Source organism: Pecten maximus, chromosome 16, assembly GCF_902652985.1.
Source record: "Pecten maximus chromosome 16, xPecMax1.1, whole genome shotgun sequence".
Taxonomy (NCBI): domain Eukaryota; kingdom Metazoa; phylum Mollusca; class Bivalvia; order Pectinida; family Pectinidae; genus Pecten; species Pecten maximus.
The window spans coordinates 32972674-32989410 of NC_047030.1; the positions used below are offsets into that span (position 1 = coordinate 32972674).

At 35.2% G+C, this 16737-nt stretch overlaps 1 protein-coding gene across 2 annotated transcripts; it reads left to right on the forward strand.

Annotated features, from left to right (window-relative positions):
* The first annotated feature begins 5499 nt into the window (after positions 1–5499).
* Positions 5500–16567, forward strand: LOC117345016 (steroid 17-alpha-hydroxylase/17,20 lyase-like). Of its 2 annotated transcripts, none has more exons than XM_033907940.1 (11): positions 5500–5728; positions 8886–9108; positions 9655–9732; positions 10173–10271; positions 10636–10729; positions 11425–11583; positions 12171–12382; positions 12729–12857; positions 13277–13381; positions 13637–13771; positions 15239–15714. In XM_033907940.1, the coding sequence occupies exons 2-11, from the start codon at positions 8910–8912 to the stop codon at positions 15586–15588; spliced, it is 1560 nt and encodes a 519-aa protein (XP_033763831.1). In that variant the 5' UTR covers positions 5500–5728; positions 8886–8909; the 3' UTR covers positions 15589–15714. The 2 variants fall into 2 exon arrangements, with proteins under 2 accessions (XP_033763831.1, XP_033763830.1); XM_033907939.1 differs by lacking the exon at positions 5500–5728 and adding an exon at positions 6279–6523 and having other exon boundaries at positions 15239–16567.
* The last annotated feature ends 170 nt before the right edge of the window (positions 16568–16737 follow it).

Sequence of the window (16737 nt, forward strand, 5' to 3'; positions counted from 1 at the left end):
CACTAAGGTCTATGGGAAAACAATTGGTTGGTTGGTCTCTACATATAGCTACTGCATATGACATTTTGTGCAATCTAGCGTCCCTGGAAACCAGATGATGGGACCGACTAGCACATTTTCGGACGGGATTCTCATCTTGGAGGCATTGTAGCAGAATTTAGAGAGAAATTGAGATTCAGGGGGGGATTGATGATGAAAATATGACACATGTAGTGTTACAAGGAGGACCATAGACCGGACAGATACGGACATACATTCTATATTTCATTTGTAGCGGTATATATCGTGGCTCGGGGTACGGTGGTATGCTGGTTGTACTGCTGGCACTACCCCGGTTCAATGTGTGGGTGTGTGTCTGGTTGTTCTGTTGTCACTACCCCGATTCGGTATTCGGTGATATGTTTGGTTGTTCTGTTGTCACTACCCCAGTTCAGTGTTTGGCAATATATCTGGTTATTTTTTGTTGTCACTTGCCCGGTTCCGTGTTCTGTGTCTGTGTTTCGACTCTTTTATCTAAATAATGGCTCCACTCCTAATTTTTTTTCTCGTTCGGCCTTTTTTTCTTCATTTTTTACAAAAAGACTAGAAATTAGGGGGTGGAGGAGATAACATTGAGTTATCTCCCCCTGATCTTTATTCTATATCTTATTTGTTTATATTTCTGAGTAGCACGATTTCTATACTTGGCTATTAACCAAAAGCCATCACTTTAAATTCAAAGCTTATCAAGATATTAAAATTTACATTTCAAAATTAACTCAATTTTAATGTGGTTTTCTCTTAAGAATTTCATATACGGTACCAATAGAAGAATCAACCTACCAGCCTAAGACTTGCAGTCAGGCACTGCATATTTTGATAGCATATCGTATGGTTCTATCCTGTTCCAGAAAAGTTATCTTTGAAAAATGTGAAAGATGCTATAGGGAACAACCAACCAATTGAAAAAAATATATTTTTGAAACAGCTCCTGTGTATAGAACGTTGAGCCAAGGATAAAATGTCTGGCAGCCACTGATTGGCCAGTATGTTATGAAGTGAGAAAATAGATATGTAGCCTGATAGGTAACTATCAATCAGAAATGTTGATATAAATTTCTTAAGTCCGATTGGTTTTTTTCCCCAAAGGTCACGTAATAATAGTAAACAGGTGAACATTTAAGATTTTTGAGAATTTTTACTGCGAAATTCACCTATTTTCAAAATGGCTACCCTGGAGAAAATTTGAGCTGAAGGACCCAACTTTTTTTTTTGATTAGGTGTTATATCAGACCCTAAACTTTTGTTATAAACCATAATCGTCATATTCAATTCAAGAATTTGAATGAAATAATCCAAAACGTTAACACTAAGGTCTATGGGAAAACAATTGGTTGGTTGGTCTCTACACCATATATGTATGTAGATCCCACCCATGTCCATTTCAACCATAGTACATGCATGACATCCTAGACAAACGTAAATTCATCAGATCTATGAATTATATTTTTGTTTTCATTCCTGGTCAAAGATTATTCTCAACCTGTAAATCATTTTTCATGCACTTTATTTTTCGCGGTTTTGTCACCATGTTCGTGTCAGCTTTAGTTTTTTGTTTTGTTTGTTTTTTTAAAGTCCTATTAACAGCCAAGGTCATTTAAGGACGTGCTAGGTTTTGGAGGTGGAGGAAAGCCGGAGTACCCGGAGAAAAACACTGGCCTACGGTCAGTACCTGGCAACTGCTCCACGTAGATTTGAACTCGCAACCCAGAGGTAGAGGGCTAGTGTCGGGCCGGTTTGTTCTCTTTTCTCCCACTTTTTGGGGATCAAAAGAATTATATATACACTTGAGAATAATGACACGCCAATTATAGTCTGTTCTGGGAATGTGCATATATACAGGTAGATATTTACCTGTATTATCACATTATCAAGTCATAGTACATGTACTATATAGATCACAATATATCTGCTTATTATATTAAAGGCGGCTGTCAATGTTTCAGTATTGTGTAATTTTTTATTTTATTTTTTATCAAGAAATTTTATTTTTATTATTTCTACTTTATTTATCTATTTTTGTAATAATGATATTTCCCAGATTCGACTAATTAAGGTCAATTTCAAAGCATAATACATAATACAAAAATTCTGAAGCAGAAAGATAGTATAATTCAATACTTGCATGTAAACTGAGAATGCACCTGTACAAGAGTATTTGCATCATTGTACGTGATATGTGCCTGAAGTGAAAATGCTAAAATAAAAAGCAAACTTAAAGAAAAAATTTAGCACTAGACATTGGCTGATTAAAAATTAAAGGAAACACACGCTTATCTAATTGTAATTATAACATAAGGTAATTTGTCCATATAATTATTGTGTGTAAATGTCCATGATTTAATGCTGTAATCGTATTTTAGGAAAGGAATAAGTATAAGCTTTTAGCTTGTTTTCCAATCCTATATGTATACTGTATATGATTTAACATCAGTTAAGTTAATTAGTACCAGGAAAAATATCAGTGATACTTAGCCATATTGCATGTTGTAAGGGTTATTGGATAGTAGTTAATGGCCTGATGTGATTTTGTTTCTCATTTTTAATCATTTCAAACAGTGAAATATCTGTAATATATATGTTGTTGTACTATAGATGTCTTCTGTAAATCTAGTTGATGAAAATGGCATATGGTATGTAAAATTGGATTAAATAGTAACTAAATGAGATGAATTCAAAGTTTGTGCAAAATAGAGGTAAAAATCATGTAATGTCGGAGAGGACAGGAAAAATCCAGGTAGTGTGGGAGAATACAGGTAAAATCCAGGTAATGTGGGAGAACACAGGAAATATCCAGGTAATGTGTGAGAACACAGGAAAAATCCAGGTAATGTGTGAGAACACAGGAAATATCCAGGTAATGTGTGAGAACACAGGAAATATCCAGGTAATGTGTGAGAACACAGGAAATATCCAGGTAATGTGTGAGAACACAGGAAAAATTCAGGTAATGTGTGAGAACACAGGAAAAATCCAGGTAATGTGTGAGAACACAGGTAAAATCCTGGTAGTGTGGGAGAATACAGGTAAAATCCAGGTAATGTGGGAGAACACAGGAAAAATCCCGGTAATGTGGGAGAACACGGGTAAAATCCAGGTAATGTGTGAGAACACAGGTAAAATCCAGGTAATGTGGGAGAACACAGGAAAAATCCAGGTAAGGTGTGAGAAGACAGGAAAAATCCAGGTAATGTGGGAGAACACAGGAAAAATCCAGGTAATGTGGGAGAACACAGGACAAATCCAGGTAATGTGTGAGAACACAGGAAAAATCCAGGTAAGGTATATATGAAGCAGACTATAATGACTGCCACAACATACCTGCCCCTATGTTATTTTTAAAAAGTGGGAGAAAGGAGAACACACCGTCGGGACACCTTAACCACTCGACCACCGCGTGTCGGCGTCTATTGCATAACCGATGTTACCATTACTATACTGTATATAATGATATGTGACTGTTGAACACGTACGGGCAGACAGTATTCATATTTTGATTGTGTTTCTCTAAACGCTCTTCTGAATTACTACAAGATTATTCGGGCTATTATCTTGAAATTCATTTTCGGTATTTTCAGCAAAAGCTACCACTATTTATCCTGCATAGAATAACAATAGTCATAGAGAAACAGGATAATCAGAAGGACAAATCATTGATAAAATAATTTTTCGTCATATACAGACCAGGGAAATAAAATATTCACACATGATCTTGTTCTCTGTCTATGAGTAGAAATAGCAGTTTAAAGCTATGTACAATTAAGTAGTCCACAAAGGTACATCGTAACTGTGCAAACACTTACCCGGATGTGTACGTGTTCTGTATCAGCGCGACGAGCTTAAACAAATATCTCTATACAGTTTTGTGTCAACCGCAGCTACGGGGATTGTATATTGGTCACTAGAGTTTTGACACCTAATATTTCACAATTTATAGCTGACTATTTATATGGCTCATCAAGGACTTAGTACTCTATAGAGGTAAGTCATATTTCAAAACTAGAGGCAGATGAGAGCTTTTGTCGTCGTCATGAAACATTACTTTAAAGGGGCATTCCTTTGTTTGGACATCAGAAACGTGCAAGATTTCTATTGATAAAATATATGCCCGAATAAGGATTAGATGAGCTTTTGTGACTACCAGTGATGAATGTAACGCGGAAATGTACAGAAAAAGAAGGCTTCGTACACAAATATCGTATGCCTTTGTGGTAATTAATTATACTTCGGGTCGAATTTTTGTTTCCCATGAAAAAGTAAAACTGCTGTATTAATTTAAAGACTATAACTTTTATTACTCGGGATAATACATATTTCCCATTAAGTTGTATTTTTGCGACATATACTTTATTCAAACGAAGGATTGTCCCTTTAAATTTGTCTTTATGTAAAATTAATATGTCGTTATGTACAGAATGTAAAAAAAAAAAAAAAATAGAAATAAAATAAAATACAAAAAAAAAAATACAAAAAAAATATAAATACTTAAGTAATTATACTCTGTATAGTATCGGTGTTATCTTCAAACTATCCTTAACATTTAACTTTTCTTTGTTATTTATTCGTGTAACTCTCAATTTGAAGGACAATGAAGCAAATATGATATATAATGAGCGGAAAATATCGTAGACTAGCATACTGGTGGATAATACGATGAAGTAATCCAAATGAAAATGTAAAAGTGAGCCTAAATATGAACAAAAATGAACTCTCTTATTTAAGATAATTTATATTTTCCCAAATAATAACAATATTTGAAAAAAGATCAGTTTTAGATAATTGGTTTTCCTATTTCATATAGACACAGACATGACTGTAACTGGTAGGAATGGTTTGCAAATATCAAACGAAATAAAAAACATCATGGTTTTGTTTAGTATGTGAACTTGTTGATATGGTCGGGTGGTACAGTGGTAATAAACTTGCCTTTTACCTTTGTTTGTGTTTGCTTCCTCTCTCTCTTAAAGTTCTGCCGTATTATATCATTATTTTTCCTTAGTATATTTTGTTGAAATTTCATGATAGTATTTCAAGTAAAGGTTAAAATCACTTTTCTTCTGAAAAGAAAAAATCATACCGAAATAGGATTATCAGGAAGAGAAAGGTAAAAAAGAAATCATTTCAGTCATACACAGACGAAGGGGAGTACATTTAGTTACACCTGTCTACGGCTCTTTCATTGCAGCAGCCCCGAAACGGTACATCATAACTGCAATAGCATACAGGTCGTAATTCAGCACGAAGAGTGAGATAGTAGCCCGGAAACAGTATACATATAATGGCGGCCTAAGGTCGTAATTCAGCACGAAGAGTGAGATAGTAGCCCGGAAACGGTATACATATAGTGTCGGCCTCAGATCGTAATTCAGCACGATTGTTTTTGTTTAACGTCCTTTTAACAGTCAGTGTCATTTTATGACGTGCCAGGTTTTGGAGGTTGAGGAAAGCCGGAGTGCCCGGAGAAAAAACACCGGCCTACGGTCCTAGAGGTGGAGGGCTAGTGATAAAGTGTCGGCCATTGCGACCCCTAATTCAATACGAAGAGATCTATAGCTTTGTTTGACTAACAACTACGGGGATATACATTGGTCACAAGAGTGATATTAATGACACTTGATATTTCATCATTTAACTGGCTATAGATTTGGCTCCAGGAACAACACTACCGAGGACTTATAGTGCTGTATATGTAAGTCATATATCACTATTAGAGGCAACGATACGTATTAATTTGTATATATCATCGACAGGCTATACAACGATATTAATCTTATATTACAGGCAGGCTCCAACCATATTTATAACACAGGCAATTAGTATGCATTGTTTCATGCATATGTGCAATTGATTCGAAGCGTGCTATGTATATATATGCACAACTAGACTAATTTCCGTCAAATTATTATTGTTTTGAAGGTAATAACTGATTAGATATTTAGTATTGTTTAATTATTATTATAATGATTTTTTTTTTTTGCAAAACGATATGTATTTCTGTAACATAAATGGAAATCGTTGTATCAAACAGAACATATACAATTGTGCGCCCCGCCCCCCTCCCCCCTTACAAATTACCCAGTGTCAGTCTTAATTATGATAAGGGTACTTCGTGTAATTATGAATCACTCCTTGTATACGTAGACTTGTTATTGTCCCAACCCCAAATAGGCATATCACGATTGTGTATATACGGCCCCAAACATGTATATGTACATACAACGTGTGTGTGTGTCGCATGTACAAAGGTCATAGAAAGTCCACATCTGGCCTTGAACAGCTGTAGTGTAACGACGGACGTATATTGCGTTATTCTAAGGTATTATAGTGTACTTACATGACAAGGACACAAACCGGTTTCGACACCACGTAAATTGTGTATTTAAGGAAAGGAACTTTGAAATGATGGTATACGTGTTTTCATACTGAAGTTAGCAATACTGATCTGTGCTGATATTACCGAGGACACAAGTACAGCGATACACAGGTAGGTCGAGTGTGTACGGCACACCACAGGTATATATTATAGGGAAGCATGAACGTGTAAATAAGGTATTCGATATGTAATAGTCTACGACTCTGCCAATTAATCCATAAAACCCGTTAGCTGAGGGTTTAACATTATGTAAGGCACATTCTATTTACATGTACACATGCATTGCGTGCAGAGAATCCGTCACGGGTAGCATCGAGTGTATTCTAATTCTCAACCAGTGTCCACATATTTGTCCTATATATATAAGTACGTATGCTAAGTTCAGGTGGTTTCGATCGAGATATTTGGCTCGCCCATACCAAACAACAGGATTAGTTCCATCTGGGGTCTAGATTTCACCGATCGATTTTATCGTTACTCCAGCACATGTATTCTTTTTATTTGACCGTTTTCCGATGATTCTCGTGTTATCATTTCAGATATATGTGTATTACGTCATATTCAAAATGACAGGAAAGTATACAACATATATAATTAGATATCAATTATCGTATTTCAAAAATTCAACCGTGAATTTTTCTGTATCCCCGTAATTATTTGATATGTTATATATTCACTTATATAATATATCAAATAATTACGGGGATACAGAAAAATCACAATACATCTACATATATTGCCTTTTGGTAAGGTCGATTTAAAGTTTTATTAACCTGAAAAATAATATCAACCGAGGCCTTTGATCCATACTGCTCCCGGCGAGTTATCTTTAACAATAATGTCAAAATCTTAGGTTTCAGAACCCGGGTGTTTTACTTTGTCGACTGAGTGATCATTATTGTTTACACAGTATAGGTAATGGAGATATCTACTATATATAGACCTTGTGATAAGAGCCTCACCAGGGTATTTGTGTAACTAGCTTATATATCATATGTCACCACATATTCATTGTCGCTTCGCTGCGATCACCTGTAGGTAGGAACCTAAACAGTTATAAATAACGTCCTCATGACGTAGTTGTGCCTGTAATTATATCAGCTGTTGTACAGGTATTTATATCGTCTGTTGTACCTGTAGCTATATCGACTGTTGTGCATGTAGCTATATCGACTGTTGTACCTGTAGCTATATCGACTGTTGTACATGTAGCTATATCAGCTGTTGTACCTGTAGCTATATCGACTGTTGTACCTGTAGCTATATCGTCTGTTGTACATGTAGCTATATCGTCTGTTGTACATGTAGCTATATCGGACTGTTGTACATGTAGCTATATCGGACTGTTGTACATGTAGCTGTATCGGACTGTTGTACATGTAGCTATATCGTCTGTTGTACCTGTAGCTATATCGTATGTTGTACCTGTAGCTATATCGACTGTTGTACCTGTAGCTATATCGGCTGTGGTACCTGTAGCTATATCGACTGTTGTACATGTAGCTATATCAGCTGTTGTACATGTAGCTATATCGTCTGTTGTACATGTAGCTATATCGTCTGTTGTACCTGTAGCTATATCGACTGTTGTACATGTAGCTATATCGGCTGTGGTACCTGTAGCTATATCGACTGTTGTACATGTAGCTATATCGTCTGTTGTACATGTAGCTATATCGTCTGTTGTAGATGTAGCTGTGTCGGCTTTTGTACCTATAGCTATATCAACTGTTGTACCTGTAGCTATATCGTCTGTTGTACATGTAGCTATATCGTCTGTTGTACATGTAGCTATATCGTCTGTTGTACATGTAGCTATATCGGACTGTTGTACCTGTAGCTATATCGACTGTTGTACATGTAGCTATTTCAGCTGTTGTAGATGTAGCTGTGTCGGCTTTTGTACCTATAGCTATATCGACTGTTGTACATGTAGCTATATTGGTTAGTAAATAAAATCTTGTTTTGGAGTTTTTTTTAGTTTTTTTTATGGATATTTGTTTGCTTTTTAAAATAATTTATTGTTTGTTGTACAATACCAGTAGCGTTGTGTTTACCGGTGAGGATTTCGGATGTCGCCCTATCTTGTCCATGTGTGACATTTCAGTCAGATAACACTATAAAGGCGTTAATGACCCCCTGATTCGTGGAAAAGGTCTATAATTGACCATTTTGTGCTAACGTACATGATGTAATGTTATAAATGTACCAGGAGGAGTTTTAAAGCTACTTCATAGGGATGCAAAGATAAATGTTGAAAATATTACTTAACGATATAATATATATTTTTCTTGCAAGTGAAAGATAAGTCTGTTTTATCATTATAATAAAGTATATATGATATACTTTAATAATTTTACACTTTGAGGGATCGCAATGTTCGCTTGTAAACAATGTCTCAAACTACGAAACCTGCCCGACTTAAGGAAACCGACTGTAGTGCTAAATATAATTCAATATTTGTCCATTTCAGTATCTACGTTGATTGGATTTCACTATGGAGGATATTAAAGATCAACTACGAGACGGCGTCCAGAACGTTAAGGAGATGCTCGGACCAATGAAGAAATACGTCACACCAACTTCCGCTTTAGTGGGACTCGGAGCTGGTCTGACTGTGTATTGGCTGATCAAACGGAACAAGTACAAACTTCCACCAGGACCTACCCCCATACCACTCGTAGGAAATTACAGTCGTAAGATTTATTTAAGGTCTCTCAGTATATTGTAAAATCTGGTTTGTTTGAGTTTGTATTGTTGAACGTGATATCATCATCTATGATCATTTTAGGACGACCTCCCCTTTGTGCGATATGCATAGGTGTAATGCTCAGAGAATCTCCTTGTACTATTGAATAGTTGAAAACATACACTTAAATGCCGTCCCGAGGTCAAGTCAGCTTTTCCTTCGTTTTCACGATGTCGGGAGTTAAAATGAATGTCGGCCCATATCAGTTTTTTAAAAGTTCGATAAAACACCAGAAATCTTCGGATAAACCATTTTACATTAATTTTCAATGCGATGTTTCATTAAAGATTTTTCATATTAGATACTTTTTACCGTGTCGATGGTATTGTCTCTGCTGTACCTTGTGTGATTAACAACTTCTCCCAACTTTAATAAAGAAAATAAGCAAAATAAGTATTTGTAATCATTGGATCGCTTTCTTATTAATTTTGTTATTATCAATCGAATAAGCAACACATTTCAGAATATTATATCTTGGCTATTAATGTTTTAGTGCTAAATGCAAGAGATTTCCAGGACCAGTGTGTAGAGCTGTCAAAGAAATACGGACCAGTCATCACTATATATATGAGTAAGTATGATGCTAATGAAGAGAACTGGACTTAGCTCAACCCCATTGGCTAGTTTCAAGTTTTAAAACAAAACCAAACGAAACGAAATCAACAACAACAAAAATAAAACAAAAAATACGTATCCTAATTAATACTTTGTACTCAAGATTCTTTTTATCACACGAGTGCGTTTTGTTAAACATATATATACTAAGTATAACTATTTAAATGTTTGGCATTTTTATCTGACTTGTTTTATCACTCAATATATGATATCATAATTGCATTATATGAATAATCACATGATAACTTGATATTGATACATTATTTTGTATTTCCGGAGTATGCAAGTGTATACGCAATATATGTATAAGAATTCGCAAATATGCTTATGTGCATAAATCGATTAGAATTCTGTGAATACGACACAATAGATATTGTTTCGCCTGACCATTTACAGGTACGATACCAGTGGTTGTTATAAACACAATAGAAGCCGTGACGGAAGCGCTCGTCAAAAGTAAGGCGGACTTTGCTGATCGTCCAGAGTTTACGTCAGGTACAGTATATGAGAGTTGTGATTGGCTGAAATAATATAACAGCTTTGATTGGTTAAACAGTAAGGAACATAATTGGCTAACATTTATGTTATCTAATTGTTTGTGGAAATAATTGATGTTAAACGTTCATGAACAACAACAACAACAACAACAACAACAACAACAACAACAATTTACCAAATCCCATATGTTTCCTGTTATCTTAAACTTTTAAAAATGCACTATGGTGCATCAAATGAATAGAATGGACGGAACTTACCAACGATGTCAGGATAGGTCGAGTATGTCAACTGTTTGGGACAGATACGTAAACAACGTTGCTACGTCTGAATGTTCACAATAAATTTCCATCATTTCATCCAGCACTCGCATTTTCGGATGGAGGGAAGGACATCGCCATGGCCCAATATACTCCTACATGGAAACTGCACCGTAAGATTGCTGGATCTGCTCTGAGGTATGTCAGGAATTTTGTTAAATGAATCTGTTGACATAAATACAGGTTACAAAAATACTACTTTGTAATTTGTACGATATAACATTGAAAGAGAATGTTACATGTACATGTGGTTGCTTTACCCTTAGTACGTTCATCATATTATCTGCAATGTTCGCTATTTTTTATTATCTTTTGAAAGAATTTACGAATTATAATTTCATAAATGGATTGAAGAAGTACAAAATAGTAGAAAGATCCATAAACATCACAATCAATAACACTTTATGATCAATAAGGGGGTTATTCTCTGTTTGATGAACTATAACATTTATTCATACCTCTATAACAAATTACGGCTATACACCAACTCAAAGTAAAACCTTGTCACTGAAAATGAGGTCTTACCAGTTCGGGACAAATAATTGCATAAAGAATTTTAATCAGTTGGAAACTACGAATGATGCCCTACTTCGAGATATAAAATGTGAATGGATTTATCTTTAGGAATGCAAATCAAACACCGATTAAAGTTCAGTTCTTTAAAATCTTAAAAAGAAAACAATATATTTGATCTTTTTAAGTGTCCTCTGGAAAATGATTTGTACATTTCTTTTTTCTGATGCTGTTTTAGTTTCTGAAATAGACAGATTTTGACATTAGTTTCTCGTTTGTTTCTTTTCATTTGTACCTCTGCTATTGCCATGTCTTTTTAGAACCTACTTAAAAGGAAGCAGACTGGAAGACTCTATACATGGGTCTTTGGCCCAGGTTATCGAGTTATTCGAGAAAAAGAAAGATGAGCCTTTCGTTCCTCATAACTACATAGACCTTGCTGTAATGAATGTTATCTGCGGACTCTGCTTCCAAAAAGTGTAATTATCATTTGCATTCATATAATATAAGCCTGCTATGTGTTTGGTCAAATGTACCACTGATAAGACACCTATGCAGTACTCAATTGAAAGTTCGTCTACCATTGTTGGCTTTGATAATAGTTTAATAGGCATTTGTACTGTGGTGAATATTGATATTTTCTTTTTTTGTCACATCACCCAGCTTAAAGTAGGTCACCGCATCCTAAATGTACTGATAATTTTGACATCCCTTTGAAAAAGTCAAAACTATTAGATTGATATTAACGTTTTGGGTCATGTTTGACTTAAACATATACAATGATACATTTCAATAGGATTACACTTCAAATTAGTTAAAATATTAGTCTAAATAGTCATGAATAACAAAAGCCCCAACTCAATCCCTTTGTACAACAGAGTAAATAATTTAACTTTTATCATAAGAGAATGACGTGATGAAAGAGTGTCCGATAATGGACCTTTGTTCTGCCCCCTTTTGTAATTCAAGAACAAAGAGTTTATTCCATATGTATTAAAACTGTTATGACTCCATTATATATAACTTTATTATTTGAGATATTGATTATGTTTTTTAATATATCCAGGTACAAGTTTGACGACCCTAAATTCAAGCGCATAGTGGATCTTGATAATGACATTATAGACAATTTTGGATCAGGTTTTCTTGAAGACCTGATCCCCGTTTTGGCGAAGGTCTGGCCAAGCTCGCGATTCAAAAAAGCTCTGGCAATGGCTGATGAACTCTTTCAAATCCTTCTGGACGAGCTGCTGGATCACAAAAAGTCTTTCGACAAAGGTTCTAATTCTCTTACAAATTCAATAACAAGCAGTAGATTGATATTTAACGTTTTGAATATTTTGAATATGATATGTTATTTGTGTTTTTCTTCTTTTTAGTTTCATAGGCATTTAAAAAAAAAAAAAAAGGAAAAAGGAGATTCACATAACGCAGATTCACGATCCGTCTTTGACGGAGGTTTCTTTTCGTTAGTCTTAACAAAGAGGACATTAATATCATTTTTTTTGTGTATGTGAAAATTTGGTTCTTTTAAAGATCATTCATTTCCATAGCGACTTTTAATTTAAATAAATTTTGCTACCAAGTTAACAACCTGGTTGATGATATGATATATATTGTGCAGATAATATAAGAGACTTTACTGATGCGCTGATTCTGGCTCGAATGGAGGCAGAAGATGAGGAGGATGCTGAGCTCCTGAGCCAACTGACTGATGTCCATCTGAAACAGACACTGAGCGATATCTTCTTCGGTATGTCATTGCTTGCCCTTGACGCTTACATTACATTTCCTAATTAACACTTCATGGGATTATCAATAAGATACATTTGATACGAGAGTTATTATTATATAAGGAGAAAAGGTGGAATGTTGTGTTATTTTATGTAAGATAGCATGAGAGTGCTACCCTCTATATAAATCGGTGTGGTAGCTATCATCTAGAACAAGCAAGTGGTATTGCAAAAGGGATAAGCAAAACAATTAAGCTGCTCTGTAATTGTTTTAAGATAAATAAATGATATATTTTTAAATGTAAATTTAAATATTATTTATTTTACAACAATTGCGAAACAAGTTATATTAACTTATATTAATCACGCTTGTTGGTCCAGATTTATACATTTTTCAAAAGGATGATTCTGAAAAAAATATGCTTTGTATATGATTTAGCTGGATTAGATACCACACGTTTCACGCTACAGTGGTTCATGCTGTACATCGCTGCGAATCCAGAAATACAGAAGAAAGCACAGAAGGAAATTGACCAAGCCGTCGGTATGTGCGGTATTTTTTTTATAAGTCTTCATACAAATCTATATTTTTGTTTGTATTTTATCTTCGTTTAATTGATTTTAAATGAAATATGGTTTCATTGTTATTTGGGTATTCTTCGTTGTTTTAAAATCGTTATCGTAATCTTAAAACAAAGATAGTTTCAAAAGAAAACAATTTGGGACAAATAGATATTTCATTACTCTTTTTCTCATTTTCTGTTATGATTTGATTTTTTCATATCTTTATCATTGGCAGGCCGTGACCGCCTACCTGGACTAGAAGATCGACCTTCAATGCCCTACACAGAGGCCGTCCTGCACGAAGTTATGCGGATGGGATCTGTTGCTCCTGTTGGGTTGCCACATGCCACCAGAAACGACACAAAATTATGTATGTATAATATACTTAGTAATACATTTATTACATGCATGTAACAAGAGTTTTGCCGTAGTCTGATGACGTTGAAACAGAGTATTTTGCTGTAGTCTGATGACGTTGAAACAGAGGGTTTTACCGTAGTCATATGACGTTGAAACAGAGGATTTTGCTGTAGTCTGATGACGTTGAAACAGAGGGTTTTGCCGTAGTCTGATGACGTTGAAACAGAGGATTTTGTCGTAGTCTGAAAACGTTGAAACAAAGGGTTTTGCCGTAGTCTGAAAACGTTGAAACAGAGGGTTTGCCGTAGTCTGATGACGTTGAAACAGAGGGTTTTACCGTAGTCTGAAAACGTTGAAACAGAGGGTTTGCCGTAGTCTGATGACGTTGAAACAGAGGATTTTGTCGTAGTCTGATGACGTTGAAACAGAGGATTTTGCTGTAGTCATATGACGTTGAAACAGAGGGTTTTACCGTAGTCATATGACGTTGAAACAGAGGATTTTGCTGTAGTCTGATGACGTTGAAACAAAGGGTTTTACCGTAGTCTGATGACATTGAAACAGAGGATTTGCCGTAGTCATATGACGTTGAAACAGAAGGTTTTGTCGTTGTTTGATGACGTTGAAACAGAAGGGTTTGCCGTAGTCTGATGACATTGAAACAGAAGGTTTTGCCGTAGTCTGATGACATTGAAACAGAGTGTTTGCCGTAGTCTGATGACATTGAAACAGAGGATTTTGCTGTAGTCTGATGACGTTGAAACAGAAGGTTTTGCCGTAGTCTGATGACGTTGAAACAGAAGGTTTTGCCGTAGTCTGATGACATTGAAACAGAAGGTTTTGCCGTAGTCTGATGACATTGAAACAGAGTGTTTGCCGTAGTCTGATGACATTGAAACAGAAGGTTTTGACGTAGTCTAATGACGTTGAAACAGAGGGTTTTGCCGTAGTCATATGACGTTGAAACAGAGGATTTTGCCTTAGTCTAGTGACGTTGAAACAGAGAGCGTTTACACTTTCAGACTTTTAGGGTTTTTGACTGCAATGATATAGTTAGTTCGTATGTCCAATTGTTTTATGCATTTTTAGTTAAAATGACGTTTTTGTTAGTATCTAGGAATTCTCTATTGTTTCTGCAGCATATATTTATTATAATTTATATCAATGTAATCATGTCTTGTTCTGAGAGTTTTTTTTTATATTAAACAGTTTTCTTATACAAGTTGCGAGATGGAAATATTTTTGAAGGGTGCTAATCCCTTTTTGAGATATGAGGCTTTGTGCTCGATGAGAAACATTAAATTTTGTTTCTTTGTTATTAAAAACATTGTGCACTGGATCATATTCTTAAAACCGGTACATGGCGGATGTTCGCTTTTAGTCTTTCTTACTTTGCCCCCTTTCATTTCATTGCATTCTTTCTTCGAGTTTTGAAATTACAGTTGTGTTGTCCTCATGGATATTTACTTGTTTCTAGGCGGCTACGACATACCAAAGGGAACTACTGTTATGATAAATCATTGGGCATTGCATAATGATGCACGACACTGGAAAGATCCCAAGAAGTTTGATCCGGAAAGGTATTTGGATTCTGATGGAAATCTTGGACCAAAACCAGTAAGCTGGCTTCCATTTTCTGCCGGCAGAAGAGTGTGTCTTGGAGAATCCGTCGCAAAAGCTGAACTTCATCTGATCTGTGCAATTTTTCTACACCAATTCGACTTCATGATTCCACCTGGCGAGACTGCCGATTTTACCCCAGATATCAGCGGTATTGCTGGGTATACCGCAGGCAAATACAAAATTGTTGTTAAAAAGAGGTCTTAATAGAACTATGGTGAAGACGCCCGTGCGCTTATAAATGCGCAATTTAACATTTGATGTTAATAAACGTTTTGATTCTAGGAAGATTTTAGACAATCATGACACAAGGAACGGGACAGTAGATGTCTATTTACATGTTTATGATATTTCTTTGAGCATCGTTCGATTATAAAGCATGATCTGTATATAAGTTATGTGTTGTTATATGTATGTGCGTTGCTAGCGTATGTTGAATAGTACAAATACATATGTAAAGTTACACGTGTGTTGTTACACATGTACTGTGTCGTTACATGTATACGCGTTGGTACATGTTTGTTGTTACATATGTACTGTTACACGTGTGTTTTTACATATCTGCACATGTGTGCGGTTACATGTGAACTGTACGTATGCTCTTAATGTTAACTTGTTGTTACAAGATGTGTGTTACACGTGTGCTGTTACACGTGTGCTGTTACATGTGCGTTGTTACACGTGTGCTGTTACATGTATTGCTACATATGTGCTTATACGTTTGTTGAAACGTGTGCTGTCACATGTAGGCTGTAGGTTTTGTAGTTATTCTGTTTCTTGTCGATTACACACGATTTTATTATTTCCTAATGTAAGAGTTTTGTTTTCCAATGACCTGTTCGAATCACCTTGGAAACACATATGAAACAATGTACGACTGATTTTGTTGATATACTTACGTAATATAATTTTTTGATAATGTTTGACTTCTGATCGATTTTTGCGAAAATTCGTGTGACAACGTTAACAGCATTTTACGACAATGGCAGTATGTTATAAAGTGTGATACGGAACAGTATGTTATAAAAGTGTGATACGGAACAGTATGTTATAAAAGTGTGATACGGAACAGTATGTTATAAAAGTGTGATACGGAACAAAATTTGAAATGTATATTGATATGTTATCATTATTTAATACTGATTATTTTTGTTCGAACATTAAATAAAAAGATAATTTGAATTGATATGTGCCTCTATTTATCCATGACATTTACACTTTTGTTAAATCATCATAAGACCACCCATCTATTAAAAGTATTTGATGATATCATACCTAAATCTTAGAACTTATGTTGATTTTTACGAATGTTTATTTTGTATTCTCACGTTTCCAACTCCTTACACCATTGTGTAT

Bases quoted from the DNA above. Each gene is read 5' to 3' on its own strand.
- LOC117345016 (XM_033907940.1), top strand. From the start codon at position 8,910: ATGGAGGATATTAAAGATCAACTACGAGACGGCGTCCAGAACGTTAAG. The intron at 10,730-11,424 runs GTATGTCAGGAA...ATGTCTTTTTAG, and splicing joins ATTGCTGGATCTGCTCTGAG to AACCTACTTAAAAGGAAGCA. The intron at 13,382-13,636 runs GTATGTGCGGTA...TATCATTGGCAG, and splicing joins GGAAATTGACCAAGCCGTCG to GCCGTGACCGCCTACCTGGA.